Source organism: Rhinolophus ferrumequinum, chromosome 25, assembly GCF_004115265.2.
Source record: "Rhinolophus ferrumequinum isolate MPI-CBG mRhiFer1 chromosome 25, mRhiFer1_v1.p, whole genome shotgun sequence".
Lineage (NCBI taxonomy): Eukaryota > Metazoa > Chordata > Mammalia > Chiroptera > Rhinolophidae > Rhinolophus > Rhinolophus ferrumequinum.
Window position 1 is genome coordinate 15,744,680 of NC_046308.1, and position 18,848 is coordinate 15,763,527.

Below are 18,848 nucleotides of genomic sequence, written 5' to 3' on the forward strand. Positions count from 1 at the left end.
AAACAAAAGAATTAAGAAATGAAACAGAATCAAACTCAGATACAGAGAACAAACTGATGGTTTCCAGAGGGAAGGGGAGGGGGGCTGGGCAGAAAAGGGGAAGAGGAACTAATATAATTTTGTATGTCAACTATAATTTAAAATTTTCTTTTTAATTAAAGAAACAAAACGAAACAAAACAACCCAGTCACAGTTGAATTCGTGAAACCATTGTATGTTAGGCTAAGTGGAACATTAGATTTTATCTTTCCCAGTCCCTTTGTTTTATTGATCAGGAAACTAAGGAACATTGGCTCAAAGCGAGCTGACTAAAACAGTGCAGTTTGTTGACGTACAACAGAAGCTAACATTTAGGGTGGCCCCATCGGTAGGGTGTGGAGTCACCGGCCTTCTGGGGGTTGAGAATGTCAGTGAGGGCTAAGCGTCTTAGCGGTGCCATGTGGACTCTGACCAGCAGGTGACAAAAAAGAGACTAACTGGGCGGTGGCATTCATCAGTTGCTTACGGGAATGTTTTTTGAGGAAGTGATTGATTTCTAGAAAGAAGGGGCCATCCCCATGAAGATCAGGTGGAACAGCATTCTCCATAGAAGGAACAGCATGGTAATTAACTGGGGCAGGAAAAGCACCGCGTGCTTTAGAAACAGCCAGAAGCCCAAGGTTGGCAGCGCCGTGTGAGTGAGAAGTGGGGTGAAGATGAGGTGAGGGAGGTGGACAGGACTCAGGGTTTTAAAATTGTCTGTGCAATGGGAAGCTCTGGTCGGTTTTGACCACGTCTGTTTTATGTTTCAATATCATTCCAGCCTCTTTATGGTGAATGAATTGTCAGGGTCCAAAGTGGGAGAGTGGAAGTGGGGAGATGAATTTGGAGGCTCCTGCTGCCATCCCGGAATATGCCAGTGGTGGCAGCGTCAGGGCAGTGGAAATGCAAGAAGGGGGATGGGTTGGGGGTATATTCTGGAGGTAGAACATAGTAGGTTGGGTAAGGAACATGTGGAGTGAGGGAAAAGGGGACTCAAGGAGAACTTAAGTGCCATTTGGGGTGGGGGTGGGGGGCACGATAGTGTACTTAGTTTCTATAATTTAGGGGACTAAATATATTCTATAAAGTACATCTCCTTAAATTATTCAAAACTATGTGGAAGGAAAGGAACTAGTTAGTTAATGTATAGAAAGATTCTGACATGACAAAAGTGACATGGCGGTATGATGGAACGGCGTATTCTATTTCCCAGTCCCATGAGGCTTTGCAAGGCTCTTGGCCTCTGGCTGGTCATGCACCGCTCCGTGTCCACTCCTTCAGGTCAGCCTTAGTGATCCACGTGTTGCCGTCTTGTGACTCATCTGCCTAAAGTTCACTTCTAGTGCCTTGTGTTACCCCTGCCCCCACTGGAACAAATCTTCAACCTTCCTAATCATGTCCTCCCCTCTCCAGAAAACCCCAAACTCAGAAACCCAGACACACACACAGACACACACACACACACACCCCAATCTGGCTCCTTTCCTCTCTTGCTACTAATGTGAGTGACACCGCTGCTGTGTGTGCCACTCAGAGGAGACGCCTGCTGACTCCTGTCTGTCCTGGTCAGACAGGCCCTGTCATTTTCCATCTCCACCACCACCACCACCACCGTAGTTTATACTAAGATTATCCCCAATCCAGAGACCGGATAATATTACTTGGGCTGTAGCCAGATTTTTTAGGACTGGCAATCCTATTTTTATTTTCATTCTGTAGTCCCTTTTCTAACTGTGATGAAGTCATCTGAAAACACCATTTCAGCATGTTTTGTTTGTGTTCTAAACCTGTCCAAAACCCCCACCGCAGGATAAAGTTCCACTTGTTGCTGTCATTCAGATCACCAAAACTGGCCTACGTCTTTTTTTCTTTGTTTTTTCCTTTGTCACCCACTGTCACTGCCGAGCGCTGTGCTCTGCCTCCGTACACCTTCAGATGGGCTCTCTCTCTCTCTGGATCGCCTTCTTCTGGCCTGCGTTTTTCTCAGAGGTCCACCCATGGAATAGCTTAACTATAAACAGGCCATTTTCTGGCCTTCCTGCTGCACGTGGCATTCATTTGGCACTTACTGTGGAAAATGTAACTTTACCAGGTGCCTCATTAGTGCTGTTTCTCTAACTGGAGTACAAATTCCTTGAGACCGAAGATAACCTCTGATGCCGTTTCCTCTAAGTGACTAAAGCTTCTAGTTCAGTGTTTTACACCCCAGAGAAATTGACTCTCTTTTTTTGGGGGGAGGGGACTGTTGACTTTCTGTTTTAACATGAAATCCTTTCACCTGCTGTTCCTATAAAACTCCTACCCGTAGCATTTTGGGTAAAGAGTATATTTGTGTACCGTGTGTGATTACTTTCTCAGTGTGATGGCAGCATTCCAGGGGTGAAGTGGTGACCCGCTGTTTACGCAGATACATCCAACGTCCCCTCCGTCACCTTCGCCATGGCTTGTGGGTGTCTGTGCACTGTTGGGATAGACGATAGATAGTTAGCATGAACGTCCGTGGAAATAGGGGGATCAGCTGGGCAGCGTTTTCGAGTAGACAGGTCACGGGATAGCAGTTGTGTAATTGTCCCCCACGCCCTGTGCACAGGGTGGAAAGAGCACTCATTGATAAAGCCCACGTTGCGTCCGTGGCGACATCCCCACGTCTGGAAAATGGTATGAGGCCCTGAGTGTAACTGCTTTTAAAAAATTAAACGTAACCCTATAACTTTTAAAAATACCTGCCATTTAATTAGAGTCAGCTGACTAGAGTCCGCTGGTTATCAGTTAAAATGAATTTGGGTGACATAATCACAGAAACCATCTCATTGCCCTAGAAAAGCATATGAAATATTCCTTTCATATTCATTATATTTCCAGTTAAAATATGAAAAGCAGCTCAAAGCACAGGTCACGTGAGGTTCCATAGCAGTGGCCTGTGGGTCTTCTCGTCCCAGCGTCCCTGCAGGTCAGCAGTGGCGGCCTCCCCTCCTGGAGTTCTGCGATCTCGTTTCTATTCATTTGAGTCTCAGAGGCTTTGGATAACATCTTCCTATTCTAATAGAAGTATTCAGGGCTTGGCGATAGGCAGGCCTTGTTCGTTCATAGGGATCCTCGCTATGTACTGTTTTAGTCTGGCTTAGGGAATGGGACGAGGGTGCAAAGGGCCATCTGGGGACAGGCGTGGGTGGGTGTCGTACCGCAGAGGACCACAGGGAAGGGCAAGGGGTGGGAATTCAGCTTTGCTCAGGGCCCATGTGTTTAAGAAAAAGAGCGCCAGCTCTGAACTCCTCAGACCTTGATTTCAGGGCTGAGTCTTAATTTTTTATGAAACAATTGCCCGCTTGTATTAAAAACTATTCCCCAGCAGGCTTTCTGGCATTTCGAAGCGTTCAGCAAACACTGAGTATTGTGTAACTGATAATACCTGGTCTTGGTATTCTGTTAAATGGATCCTTAGCCTGCTGGATGCCGTCCAGCTCTCCTAGCACCTCCGAGCCTCTTACTGTGTGATAAAGCATCCCTTCCATCTCTTCCCTGTAGGAACCTGCCCTGTCCAGATCTGAGGTCTCATTCTTTCCTTTTCTGAACTGAAATTTCCTACCTCTGCGTGCTGTCCCTTCCTTCTCTCTGGACTCTCGCCCAGTAGTCTGTCCGTGCCCAGCCTGAAACCATCCATGACTATACCACAAGCCATACTGATATTCCCCTTAGTAAACTTATCGAATGCTTATTGAGCCGGTTAAGTCCTAGCCATTGTGCTAGGGATCAAAGAGTGAAAAACCTGCACATCAGCAGGCCGCTTACCTCGTGGAGCCCATGCAAAAACACACAACTGCTACTTTCTTCCGTAGGAAGAGGTGCGTCCTTTCCTAACATGATGCCAGGTGTCCATTCAAAAGGCCGGTGGCATGGTTAATTAGGAAATGCTAGAGGTATGCCATTAATGTCAGGTGCCTGAGAAGGAATCAGACATGGGCACCCGGATGTGGCCTCATACCTGAAAGCCGGAGAGCCGGAAGGATTCCGGGAGCAGCAGTGCTGACGAGCAAACCCCAACACAGAAAGACACCTGTGAGCCAGAGACCCAGAACCCAGCATAAAAATGGGCAAAGGCTATGGAAAGACAGGCCGTTGAACAGCGGAAACCAGTGGAACTGAAACACAGGAAGAGATGTTCAACTTTAGTAAAAAATAAGAGAAATGCAAACGACAGTTACTCTGAGATATTATTACGTTTTTATCTTTCAAATTGGTGAAAGATCCCGAAGTTTAACAGCGCACTTCTGGTGTGGCTGTGGGGTTGCACAGGCCCTCTCATCCCTTGCTGGTGGGAATACACGTGGGTGCCACTTCAAAGGGGCTAATCTGGCCGGGCCTAGTAAAAGAACAACGCCCACGCAACCTTCGGCTTTGACATGGCACCGAGGAATGTGGCCTATGAATATGCAGGAACACATGAGCAACGATGTATGGAGAGGGTTATTGATCGCAGCAGTTTCATAAAAGCAGAACATTTGTAACATCCTAAATGTTCACCGTTAGGGAACAGGTCATGTGAGTTATGATATGCCATGTGATGGCATACCATGCCGCTGTCGGAGCAACCGTCATATGTGGCAAGTGCAGGAAGATCTCCCAGGTGTAGTATTATGGATAAAAAGGCTCACGCAGGAAGTGTGATGGTGGAAAACAGAGGTTCATACTTGTGCCTGCCTTTGTGTTGTGTTAGAAGGTATCCCAGCGCCTATAACAAAGAGACCCCAAATGGCACATGGAAGTTTCTTTCTCATTCAGTACCGAGCAGGGCAGGCAGCTCAGGTTAGCGGCAGGCCTCTCCCAACATGTGCTCAAGCTCTTGTTGTGGTGCTGCTGTCCCTTAGGACTTGTCGTCCTCCGCGTCCAGCTGGGTGAAACAGTGTCAAGAAGTCCCACCGATTTCTTAACAGCCCTGGCTCAGAAGTGACACTCACCACTTCCCGAAAAAGATGAAGGAACCGATAACAGTGGTTCCCTTAGGGGTGATGGTGGTTGATGCACTGCTGGGACGATGCCGGACAGGAATGGGAAGGAAACTTAGCTTTTGCTGTGTTTTTAAAGCGTCGAACCATTTTACCCAGTCATGAAATAAAAATAGTTGCAAAAGAGTGGGACAATGCCTTGAAAGTGGTCAGAGCCCAGGGCTGTGGGAGCATGGAAGAGAGGCAGCTCCACCTCGCCGCGGTGGGCGCTCACTCAGCTCACTGCATCCTGTGATGCTGGCGGACGTCCTGCAGGTGGAGGGGCCATTGACAAGGTGGAGTCCGGAGGGGATGGGTGTTGTGAGAAAGACCAGGAGGTCTTGCCAGGCGGTTGGCCAGAAGGGAGTGGATGCTGAGAGGAGAGGAGTCTGTTTCAGTCCCAGGAGCACTGTGAAGGTGAGGAGGGCTGAGCCAGCCGTGCTTGCATCTGGCAGGTAGAGTGCCTGCTGTGCTTTGGTGCTGGAGGTTGTGGGGCAGGCACGGCGGTGCGGTGCGGATGAAGGAGGCTGGGTCTTACCCAGCATTCTGCGCATTTCCGGCGAGAAGTTCAAAAGCAGAAACAGCATGATGGGATCTGGGCAGCAGCATGCAGGATGCATTGGAAAGGAGACTGGATGAGTGAGTGGCGGGGAGCCAAGTGACATTGCTCTGTGCTGATCTGTATAATGCCTCTCCCTCACAAAGCGAATCTGGCACTTAACTAATGCAATGAGTATCTTTTATGTACGTCTCAATACCTCCATGCCATAAATACTTATTTTGCTTTAAATAAACTTTTATTGAAATGGACCTATAGAAAAGTACTCAGATCTTAAGTGCATGGCCTCATGAATGACCACGAAGTGCACCCACGTATTAATCGGTTGACTCTTACTCTGTTTCTTCCTTGTTAAAATTGTGGCTAAATTCGTCACGTTCACTCTGTCCCTCTTCCACATTGTGTCCTGGCCATGTTTACTCTGGGGGATACAGTCACACCCTAACCTCCATGACAGTATTAATCATTGTTCTTTGAGAAATCTTGGGGAAATGTAAATCAGGTGGCACACTGGAATAATATTTCTGTTTCATTTGAAATTATTTTAAATCTCTCTGTTTCAATTGTCTGTTTGTTTACAATTAGATGTGCATAGAACTGTGATCAATGAAAAAATTGACCATAGTCTGGGAAAAGTATTAGCATGGTGACATAGCCAGAATTTTTTTTTCTTTTCTCTCATTTTATAATAAACTGTTTTTCAAAGGCTGAAAGTAATCCAGTTTAGATCGAACTTCTCTTGTCATTGTGTTTTTGCATTTTCATCCCAGTCCCAGTTTCTTTTCTTTTTTTTCTTTTTTCTTTTTCCCCCCTTTGAGTTAAGAGCCAATTGCTTGGAACAATCCATGAATTTTCCTTTGGCCACATTCATTATCATTTGTCCTTTTGTCTACTGGATCCTTAATATTCTCTCCATTATCTAAACGAATGACCCCATTAATTAATGTAAGAATATTGTATTGAGCGTGTATGTTCTGAATTTAAATTTCGGGGGGTGTGGATAACTTGGATTTTAGCAGAAGACCTAACTATTTACAATATTCCTAAATTACGTTTCATTTTTAATTTTCTCTTTCTGTAAAATTTTAAGTCAGGAAGTTAAAGTTCTAGCCTGATAAGTAGAATCAAATGGAAATAAATATGTTTAAGGTTTATATGAAACACATAAATATAATTAGCTAAATCTTCATTTCAATTTATATTCATTCCTGTTGGAACTTGGAAGAAATGACAGGGAGAATTAATCATTGGGAATTTAGGTGAGTAATATTCAGCCAGAAGGGACATGACACCTAATTGAAGTTTTCTGTTTTTCTATCTATATGCTTTTTTTCTATTTGTTTTTAAATAAAAAGCTTTTATATGTATCATTTAAGATTTCCTTTATTTTCACTTGCAGAGAATACTGTGTATCCTAGATGTTTCAGAGTAGTTGCTTTTGACTTCTGCCTTACCAAGAACATTTGTTATTTATTTTATCCCATGCCTCTCTGTATGAATGATTTTATCTTCCATACAAACGTGGACTTTATGAAAGTCATCCTGGAGACATTGAGAACCGTGTAAGTGATCAGGCATCGGCTTCCAGAGATTTTAGGTCCCCATTCGTGGCCCCTACTCAGGGGCATCTTTTGAGCCTTGTACCTGGCTCACCTGTATGAACCCAATCTTATTTTTCTTTCTTCTTTCACTCTACTGTTTGTTTATTTGGCGGGAGTGTCAGGTTTATTAGGGTAAAATTTAAATAAATAAAAATTCACCATTTAGAGCATACAATTCTATGGGTTTTGACAAATGCATAAAGTTGTATAACCACTACCCAAATCATCACCCCCTAAAATTGTCTAGTGTCCCTGCAGAGTCACCCCACACCCTGTACCCCAACTCCTGACTGGTTTTCTGTTTCTCTGGTTTCTTCTTTTCCAGAATGACATATAAGTGGAGTCATTTGGTAGGTAGCCTTTGGAGTCTGGTTTCTTTCACTCCGCATAACGGCATTTGAGATGGACTCATGGTGCACGTGTCAGTTGTTCATCCCTTTACATTGTTGAGTGTATTCCGTTGTATGGCTGCATCACAGTTAATCCATTCGCCAACTGAAGAATGTCTGAGTTATTTCTAGTTTTTGGAGGTTATATATAAAGCGCCTCTTAGGTTGGTGCAAAAGTAATTGCAGTTTTCGCAATGTTAACCTTTTAAACTGCAATTACTTTTGCACCAACCTAATATAAATATCTGTGTTCAGATTTTTGTGTGGCTAGTCAGGATCCATCACCCCAGCCAGCACAGTAACTCCCTTCTTTGCCTGCTGATTCAGAGCCATGAGGAGTCCAAAATATTATATATACACTCCTCAGTGCATGAGAGTTCTGGTCACCAACATTTGGGGTTGTCAATCTTTGTAACTCTTCCGTTCAAGTGTTTTGCTCTGGTATCTGAAAGTGATTTAATTTACATTTGCACGGTGACCAATGAGGTTGAGCCTGTTTCTTGTACTCATTGGCCATTCAAAGCTCTTCCTTTGGGAAGTGTTTAAACTTTTTGCCCATTCTTTTATTGGATAATTTTCTTTTAAACATTGATTCGTAAGAATTTTTATTTTAACACATATATAAATTAGATACATGGTCTTTTTCAGATTGAAGTTTTGTAGTATTTCATTCCAGTCTGTGGTGGGTCTATTTTCTTAAAAGTGTTTTTTGATGAGCATAAGTTCTAAATTTTGATAAAGTCTATTTTATCATTTTTTTCTGTATACTGCCTAAGAAATCTTCTGAATACATATTTTCTGTCAAGATATTCTATATGTTTTCTAGAAGCTTTACGATTTTACCTTTTAACATTTAGTTCTATAGTTCTATGATCAGTCTTAATTCTTTATAAGTTGTGAGGTAAGGGTTGTCTTTCCTTTTTTTATTCAGAAATCTGGATATAGGTTTTTCCAGCACCACTTGTTGCAAAGACTTCTTTTCCCAATAAATTGTTTTGGAGCCTTTGTTGAAAATAAATTGAACATATAAGTGTGGATGTATTTCTGGGACTTCTGTTCCATTGATTTAGTCTTATGCCAGTGCCACACTATTTGATTACTATGGCTGTATAATGAGTCTTGAAATGGGGTAGCATAAGGCCTTGAACTTTTCTTTTTTATTTCTCACAATGGTTTGGGTATTCTAGAGTTTTTGCATTTCCTTATACGCTTTAGAATCAGCCTGTCAGTTTCTTTAAAGAGCCTGCAGGGATTTCGAATGGGATTCCCTTGAGTCTAGTGATCAATTCAGGGAGAATTAACATCTAAGCAGTACTGAGTCTTTCGGTCCATAAACTTGAGTATATCTTTCTAGTTATTTAGGTCCTCTTTAATTTCTCTCAGTAATCTTTTGTAGTTTTCAGCATAGTGGTCTTATGTATCTCTTATTTATTTATTCCTAAGTATTGATTGTTTTTTGATATTATTGCAAATGGACTTGTTTTAAAATTCCATTTTAAAATTGTGTGATGTGGTATATCGGAATGTCATTGATTCTTATCTAATGAGCTTATATGTTGTGGCCTTGTTAAATTCACTTACATCTTCTAGTAGTTACTTTGTAGATAGGATTTATTATATAGATAACTAGCTTGTCTATGAATAGAATCAGTTTTAGTTCTTCCTTTACATTTTGAATAACTTTTATTTCCTTTTCTTACCTTATTACACTGGCTAAGACCTCTTACACATTATTGAATAGAAGGAGTGAGATTCGGCATTGTAGCCTTTTCTTACCTGAAATGCTTTGTACTTTGTTCATCGCACAGCTCAGAGAGTTCCTGTTGACATTCTGTATGAAATACAGCTTCTTCTTTTTTCATCTATTTCAACATCTGTTAAAAATTCCTTTATATCATTCACCATAAATTACACTTGTTTTATTTGCTTATTTCTTTGTTGTCTTTCCCTTACACTAACCGATAAGCCTCTTATAGGAAAAACTCTGTCTTCACCATTGCATCCCCATTCATAGCTCAGAGGTGCTTAGTAGACAACTCAGGAAATGCTGTGTCAAATCAGTCTGTCTGTGTTGGTAGGAAATTTTAGCAGTTATGCAGTCTGTCTTCCTTCCCAGTATCTGAATCAAGGACAAGGATTATTTCTGCAAGACTTTTTTCATATTTCTATTCACTTTTTAAATGTTTAGAGGTAAAATTTCAAAATTTCTCATAAACACTACTTATATTTAACACGTGCAGAAGTTCTCATTGATAGTTTATAAAAAAGCAATATAATTATTTCTACTAACTTTTGCAAAATATTGTAGAAAATTGGGATAGTTTGCATTTCGTGGATGTTATATACACTGAAAAGTTAATCAGTATTCATGCAGTTTGCGGTGGTTCAGATATGAAAACAGGATAAACACATCCACAATTATCTAGTAAGCAGGTGTTGGGTCACCATTTTTTATTCTTTAAAATCTGGAGAAATTGCACTGATGAAATGAATCTGTTAGGCAAATTATTTCCTAATTTTTTTTTCCTTTAGCTTTTGTTCTAATCTGAGAAATACTTCATTTGTTTTTAATATAATTTAAGCCTGATGAAAATAAATTACTTTCAGCCTGGAACACAATGATCTAGAATTAATCCAGAAGGCAAAATATCTTCTTGCTGCTCCATTTTAACAGCTGCTCTGATAGAAAGTACAGCTTTAGTTCATGTGGACACATAAGGAAAATAATGTTATCCCCCATGTAGTATGTCACAGTAGTTCTTTGCCTCATCCTACACATTGACAATGAAAATTGCATGAAAGAAGTAGGTAAAAACATTTAAAGTCAGCTGTTCACTTACTCAACTCCTTCTCTCCCTCATCCTTCTCATTTCCCCTCCCTCCCTACATTTTTCTTTCCTTACTTTCTCCCCACCTTCCTCCTCCTTTCCTTTGTTCTTTCTTCTGACCTCCCTCTATGTACCAGTCAATGTTCTTGTTCCTGCAAATGTAGTAGAGAATAAGACATGTGTGACCTGTCCACATTCAGCTTACATTGTAGTGGGAAGGTAGATAGTGAAGAAGTAAACATATGCATATGGTAAATTTTGGTTGTCATAAATGCTGTAAACAAAATTGTGTGTGTGTGTGTGAGAGAGAGAGAGAGAGAGAGAGAAAGAAAGATGAATGGATGGGAGAGACAGAATGAAAATGAATGAGAATCATAGAAGGCCTCTAAGGAAAAGGGCATTTCAGCTGAGCTCTGAAGTTCCACAAGATGCAGGGGAAGAGCGTTTTAGGAAGTGGGGATAGCAAGTTAGAAACCCTGAGAATAAATTGAGTTTGGTGTTGGAGAAACTAGAAATATATAAACACTTGGTCCAAGTGAAGTAAGCTTGGGAGAGAAGGCTGTAAGGTGAAGCTGGAGGAGAAAGCAGGGACCAGATTTCCGAGGCCGGGATAGGCCAGGGCGGACAGTTTTAGTGTGATTCCAAGTGTGGTCAAAAGCCAGCGGTCCCTGTGTGGTATGTAAGTTCATGTTGTTATTTAGACATTTAAAAAACATCTTTAATATGATCAAAATACCTAAGTTCAAATTCTCATCTTAGTTTTCTCTTCCAAAATTAAAAAAGAAATACATGAAGCAAAAACAGATATGAAAAAAGATGAACAAATCGACAATTGCAATGGAGATTTCAATAGTCCTCTGTCAATAACGGATAGAATAAATAGACAGACATTCAGTAAGGATTCAGAGGGTGGACTTGAACAACCTATCAGCCAACTTGGCTTAATTGCCTTTTATTTTGTTCAATGAAACAGTCCAGTCCACCCTATATATGTACTTTTTTCTTTTCCAAATTGCCCATGAAACATATACCTAGATGACCAAATTTGGGGTCCAAACCGTTTCAATAAATTAAAAAGCATTGAAATCATACTGCATACGTTCTCTGGCCACACACCACAATCAAACAAAATTCAGTATCAGAAAAATACCTGGAAAAAAATCCAAGATATCTGGAAATTATTAGTTTCCGAATGATATGGCTCAAAGAAGAAATGACAGGGGAAATTTGAAATTACTTTAAAATGAAAGAGAGCAAAAAGATAACCATTGCTTTTATTTAAAATAAAAATATTAATATGCAAATAGGTAGAGATTTGCCTGTTTGGCTCCTCCTACATTTCTGCTTCTTGCGTTTCCTACTCACTTCATATGTCAATCTCCCACCAGTTCCTTGGTAAGATGACTGCAGTTGTGTCCCTGCTATAGGTTTGTACCCAACCCTAGTTGGTCTGGCCTGCCTACTCAACTGTGTAGTCCTAATACTTTTCTTTTAGTTCCAATGAATGACCATTTACCATTTTCAGAGGTCATGTTCCTGAAACTATGGAGGGTAATTTATGGAGCAGTAGGAGGCCAGTTCAAGTCACATGATTGACTTGAACTGCTGACTTAATTTGTCAAAGCTGCTTCCTTTGTCTCAGTCCTACCTTGGGAATTCTGGTCTACCTTCTTCCTACATTTTAGACTTTTTGTAACTCCTTCTTCAGTTCCTTTTTGTGACTTCTGTTTCTTCGAGCAATCCTTTAATTTTTTTGACTTTTGTGTTGTTTTTGACTTTTTATAATCTTCTAGTTCTGTACTCTCAGTCTGATGCAGCCTGTCCTACTCAACCTCATTCATTCAGTAAGGCCTTACTATGTGTTGGGCATTAATCTATGAACAAGATTTGCAAACAGGTGGGAGACTAACGAAGCAGATAATTAATTGAAGTGTGCTAAATACTTCGACAAGAGGCATGTTGGAAGAGTTATATAAGCAAACATTCATTCAACAAATATTTGTTGGCCTCTTACTGTGTGCCACAGGCACTGTGCAATGGAGGTGGTATTCTAGGTATATAGTACTAATTGTTTAAAGGTGAGGCATGGAGTTGTGAAGGAGAGAAAAATGATTTGGGAATGGGTAATTTGCTCTGGCAGGAGGTATTTGGGGACACTGAGGGAGTAAGTGGTGAGAAAAAAGGCTAGAAGGGTTATGCAAGTCTTTCTGTCTTTGTAGGGAGTTTAGTCCTGTTTCTGTGGGCATAGTATTTATTAGCTCCATGGCAACTCTTATCAACATTTCCATATTACTCGTTTCTCTTATTTCTTTGCTTCTCCTTCTGTTTGCTATAGTGACCAATGGCTCTAAGTGGTGGTGACCACTAGTACTGCTTATCACGTATTTTAAAAAAGTGGGGGGTGGGGTTGCCAGTAGAGAAGGAACCCCAGAGCAAGGAGCCAGGTATGTGATACTCTTACTTGACCTGGAGTATTTCCCTCCAGGGTATCATTAGCCTCCAGAAATCTTGATTTCTTTTTAATGTATGGGAGGAAGAGGTTGAGGGATAAACACATTACTTTGAAAATACCCTGTGGGGTAAAACTTCAATTTATTACCCACCCTGAAATTTTTTATTCTTTTCCTTTAGGTTTCTTGCTATTTAAAGATTTTTGTTTGAATGAAATTAATGAAGCTGTACCTCAGGTGAAGTTTTATGAAGAGGTAAGAAGTAACTGTTTTACTGATGCTTTTATTTCAAAAGCATATTTAAACTGTACTTTGGAAAATATTAAGACTACTGAGTATCTTACAAATATTTAGAAATTCATTGAAAGTAATTAGTAGGCCAAGATATAATATGTAGTCTATTAGAGATGCTGACAACATCTATATAAATCATATTTCTAAAGGCTCTGGAATGCCCTGGAAGCAATGAGGAATAGTTGGACTAAAATTCCAGAGAATTGACAATCATTCAGAGGTCCACTGAAGATTACCAGCCGTTCTATTCTCTGCAGAAGCTTGCTGATTCTGGAGACGTATGCTGGGGCAGAGGGCTACTACTGGGTGAAAGAGAAACTAGCAAAGTTTTCTGGTCACACATTGCTGGAGTGACATATTGGAGACTTGGTGGGAGAAGGTAGAGGGGAGCCGAAGAGCTGGGCAGAAAGCTTCTGGAAAACACACTGAAATCTCCCACAGCCTTACAGTGCTATATTGAAGTGTAGACCTCCTGTGGGCAGGAATCTGAAAACAGAACAGGCAAGAGGAAATCCCATGGGGAGTGCTCCCTTAACACTGAAGATCTTTCGCTACTTGTCACCTGGGTCAGCTGTTGATCCCAGGTGTAACAGGTTTGGCCCTTGAGAAGGCTGCTTCTGGGAGGCTAAAAGCCAGAATAGGTTTCTGGGGCTAGGGTCAAAAATAAAGGGCACTGGAGGAGCCCCAAAGGTGTTTATTTAGTCTTTCTCTCAATATATATGCCAAGTTTTGAAGGTGAGTGGGACAGGAGGCAAAAGAGCTATTTTGAAAACCTCTTAAGGGCAGAAGTGATTCCAGTGCTGAGGAGACAAAGACTTCTCACTGAACTCCATTGACACCCGTGCCTTAGAAATGCGGTCCTCTGGGGGCAGCCTGAATCCTACAAAAGGTGGCAATTCAGACCCAGCCCAGCTCAATCCTTTATTGGGCGATGACCTCCTACACCTGTGTGACAGAGTATAAGGGGAGCCCTCGCTGTCTTTTTTGCAGGTAGCAAACAACATATATAGAGAATCTACAATGTTCCACATACAGTAAAAAACTGTTGGATACCTAAGAGACAAGATCATATGACTTATAAACAAGGCAATAGAAGCAGACCTACAGATGAATCAGATATTGGCGTCGGCTGACGAGTGCTTAAAATAACTAAATAATATATTCAAGATAATAGATACAGAAAAAGATGGACAAAATTGATGGAAGGATATGGAATTTCAGGATAATTTGATTTTCTTATGGAAAGCCACGTGGACATTCTAGAGCATGAGTACAGTATTTGAAATTAGAATTAATGGCTAGAACCAATAACAGATTAGTTGCAATACAAGACAGGATTAATAAATAGGCAGAGGCAGGTCAGTAGGTAATCTCAAACTGAAACACAGTGAAAAAAGAAAATAAAAAAGAAATAGATAAGGACATTAAAAGCATTTGGGACATGGTTAAAAGGTGTGACGTAGGTAGAATTGGAGTCCTAAATGAGGAAAGAGAGAATGGGGCAGAAGCAATATTTGAAGAGATAATACTAAGAGTTTTACAAAATGATGAAAGATAGCAGCTTACAGATTCAAAAAACTTAGAAAATCCTAAGCAAAATGACTACAAAGGAAACATATCTTTGCACATCAATATAAGTCTATGGAAACCTGTGACAAAGAGAAAATCTTAAAAGAAATAAGAGGGTAGAAAAAGAAACATTACTTTTAAAGGAGTAATATTGTGACTGACCTGACTCTGAAATTTCAAAAGAAATGATTACAAAAAACAAAAACAAAACAAGATGAAATGGCCATCTTTAAATAACTGAAAGAAAAAATCTGCCAACCTAAAATTCCATTCCCAGCAAAAATTTGCCTCAAAAAATTAAGGTGAAATAAAAATATTTTCAGATAGAAACTGAGGGGATTTGTCAGTAATGGACCTACATTACAGTGAATACTAAAGGGAGCTACCTTAAGTAGAAGACAATTTTCCCAAGTGGAAATGCAAGAAGGAATGAAGGACATCATAAAGGATAAATATGTAAAATATAAGTGTTGACCATGCAAAACAATAATATAATGATTTTAGAGTTTAAAATGTATGTAAAACACATGACAGTAGCACAAAAAGCAGGAGAGGGGTTAAAAAGTTAAAGTGTATTAAGATTCTAGAATTATTGGGGGTAATAGTAAAAGTCATCATTTGCATAGACTTGAAATCAGTCAAGGAGGCACATTGTAATTTCCAAGGTAACTTTCACAAGAATAAAATGTGCACATTTAACAAGTTAAAAGAGAGGGAGAGGGAAATGGAATAAAACAACTTTGTATTAATCTAAAAAAAGGCAAAAAGCTAATAAAAGGGGGACATAAAATAGTAGGTGGTCAAATTGAAAACAGAGTAAGATGGTAGCAATAAATCCATCTGCATAAGTAATTGAATATAAATGGGCTAATCACTCTAAGTAAGACTGTTTGTTAGACTCGATAAATAATCAGAATCCTATTATATACTGCTTACAAGTGGCATACTTTAATCGGGAGGATGGAAGAGGATATATGATACAAACGCTAACCAAAGCAAAGCTGGTATAGCAACACTAATATCAGACAAAGTACACTAATTCTCAAATGCTACTTTGAGGTTGAGAGATTATTCATAATGATAAAAGGGTCAGGACCACGGTGTGAAATCTGTATGTTACAAATCACATAACTTCAAAATGTATAAAGCAAAAACTGACAGATTTAAAACTGAATCTGTAATCCTAGTGGGAGGCACACACTTCAAGTTTAATAGAACAAACAGGCAAGATATTAGTAAGAATATAGAAGATCTTATTAAAGTCATGAATAAACTTGACTTAGTTGACAGACATGGAATGCTGCATCCAGCAAAAATGTACTTTGTATTTTTTAAAGTGCATAAGGAATATTTATCAAAATAGATCCTATGCTGGGCCCTAAAGAAAGCTTCTACAAATCTCAAGGTTGAAATTGTTCAGAGTATGTCTCTGACCACAGTGGAATTGAGCTCAAATTTAATAATACAGTCAACTAAGAAATCCTTACCTGCCTGGAAACAAATACACTTCTAAATAATTTGTGGGTCAAAGAGGAAATTAAAACAAGAATTAGGGAATATTTTTAATTAAACATATTTAAGAAATGACATGTATGTACTGTTATTAGCATGATGTCTTTTACCCTAAAGCATAGCATAATTAGGGCTGATACTAGTAATCTTTGCACAAGTTTGAAATTGGAGGGATATTTCTTTGTGGTTTATTGATACACGAAAACTTGATATTTTTCTTAATTTTAAAAATCATATTAACGTATTTCCAGGAAGAATGGTCAAATTATGATGTACATTTAGCGTCAAGTAAAAAAAGTGAGTGCTAAATCCGAAAGGATTTTACTCAGTATGAAGTAACTTTATTATTTCAGTCTGAATCATCAGGCATTTTATCTGGGCAGCACAGCTTGATCTGTCAAAAATTTTTTTCTTTCTTGTGTTGTTAAAAGCTTCACCTTTCCAGTTTCAGCAGTACTAAATCGCCTTGTCAAATACGGAGAAATCTCCTTTAAAGATAACTGTTGCTAGGTTGAAGGAGATGGCCAATCTGCTTAGGGCTATTTCGTAAGCCCTTCTTGCCAATAAGGTGGTGACTAGTGCTGATATGTTTTCATTTGACCTTTAAACATTGGAATTTTTCTTTGTTGGCTTGCTCCACAGCTCTCCTCGCCTGTCTGCTGGCTTGGCACATGATGGACCTGGCTTATCAGATTATATCCCAAAGCTCCTGAGCCACTTGCTCTGTATTCTTTTTACCGAAGATGCTGTCCAGCCTTGGGCCTTCCAATACAGTTCTCTAAGTCAGTGCAGTTTCTAAGCGTCGAAGTTATCAGTAATTCTTCTCTGACTCCTTGGTTTCATCAGTCTGAGTATTTCTGGTGGTTGTTTCGTCACCCCAATCTCTAGAAAACATTTTTGTCAGGCATCTTGTACATTTTGTACATTCATATATCTGCTCTCCTATGTCCCCACACTTTTAATAGTTACTGTTGCCTGTGCTAAATGAAAGTCCTAACAGCTTATCCTGACATTCATATATCTTTATATTAGTTATTAGCAACCATTCCTTCCATAGTTTTCGCTTCTTTTTGTTCCTTATTATGCCCTTTCCCCAGCCTAGAATGCTGCTTCGCCTTCTCAGCCCCTGGAAAGCCTAGGTCTGGCTCAATTTCTGTACTCTAGCAAGTCCATCTGTACATGTTTCTTACTCCTTTGAGTCTCACGCCATTTGTGGTCTGTCATGCTCATGTAATACTTACGTATGATTGCTGCTTGTGTGTGCGTAAGCAGTATTTTCACCTTGACTATTATTTAACTCCTCGACAGAAGGCCTAGCTAGGCTCCCGGTGCAGCTGTGCCTCTCAGTTGCTGAGGGACGTGGGGCTAGTCATCGAGCAAACTCTGAAGTGCCTGCCTCATTTCCGACCCGGAGCTTACAAATGCAAACAGTCCGTGGTCCCTGTGCTTGAGGAGCTCCCAGCACGGGGACTTAATATTTGAGCTTCAGTTACCTCATCTGTGCAACGAGGTTGCTAATCATCTCCTCCTACTTGATAGGCTAATCGTGAGGCTCAGATAGGATGCTGGATGGACAGTTGTCTAAAGCATAATGTCTGTCATACACCGTTGAGCTACACAAGACGCTGTAACATAGTGGTTGAGAGTTCCAGCTCTGAATTCAGACGGCCTGGCTTTGGATTTGGACTCCAGTAGTTACTGGCTGCTTAAACTTGGGCCAGCAGTCTCGCTTCTCTGCCTGGGTTTCCTCGGCTAAGAATTAGGGGGATGGCAGTGCCTGTCTCCTAGTTGTCGTGTGTGAACACAACACACCAGAGCAGCGCCTGGCACATAGTTACTGCTCAGTGTGTTGGTTTATACGTTTTGTTCCTGTTGGATTTCAAGGCAGCTTATAAAATATGTATATTGTACCCACATTATACCTAGATGTAAAAATAAATAATGGAAAACAGAAAATAAATAGAAGATCAGAAGTCAAGTTTACTATATAGGATTGTCTTCCTCGCTCAACTAATATTTATCAAACACCAATGCCGGGGGCATTGTTTGGATGAACAAGATAGACAGAATCCTTGCTGTCGTTGAGCTTCTATTTTTGATGCGAGAAACAGACAATAAACAAGTAATAAATAAACAAACAGGAAATATATCAAGAAGTAATAACTGCTATGTAGTGACTCAAAGCCAACTCAAAACACAGGAAATCTATCAGGATGTGATAACTGTTATGCAGTGACTCAAAACTGCATGTCTTGTGACTTGGTGGCCACTTTAGATTGAAGGTCAAAGACTGACTCTCGGAGCGGGTGGCACTTGAACTGCAGCTTGAATGATCAGGGGGCTAGTCTTTTAAAGATGGGGAACAGGGTCAGTGGGAGACCGTGTTAGGTTGAAGTCAGAGCTAAGACATAGGCCCTAATGTGGGGGAAAAGAACTTGGTGTGTTTGAGGAACTGAAAGAAGGTCAGCGTGGTGTGTTTAGAATGGATGAGGGGGTGGAGTAGTGTGGGAGAGAAGATCAAGTTGAAGAGCGAGACAGGAGACAGCGTTTGGCGGCCAGATAACCAATTTAGATTTTATTCTAAAGCGCATGGAAAATTTAAACGGGAGTGTTAGGTGAATATTCTATAAATATCAATTAGAT

General features: G+C 40.4%; 1 protein-coding gene across 5 annotated transcripts in view; it reads left to right on the top strand.

Annotated features, from left to right (window-relative positions):
• The window catches only part of GRK3 (G protein-coupled receptor kinase 3), a 122,277-nt gene that overhangs the window by 38,584 nt on the left and 64,845 nt on the right, over positions 1-18,848 (top strand). For 4 of the 5 annotated variants that reach the window (XR_004422060.1, XR_004422059.1, XM_033097314.1 and 1 more), the window contains exon 3: positions 13,012-13,085. The exons of the other annotated variant lie outside the window; for it this stretch is intronic. Coding sequence is in view for 2 of the 4 variants with exons in the window: in XM_033097314.1 (XP_032953205.1) it covers positions 13,012-13,085 (74 nt within the window). In the remaining 2 variants the exon portion in view is untranslated. The remainder of the gene's footprint in view (positions 1-13,011; positions 13,086-18,848) is intronic. 5 annotated transcript variants of the gene reach the window in all.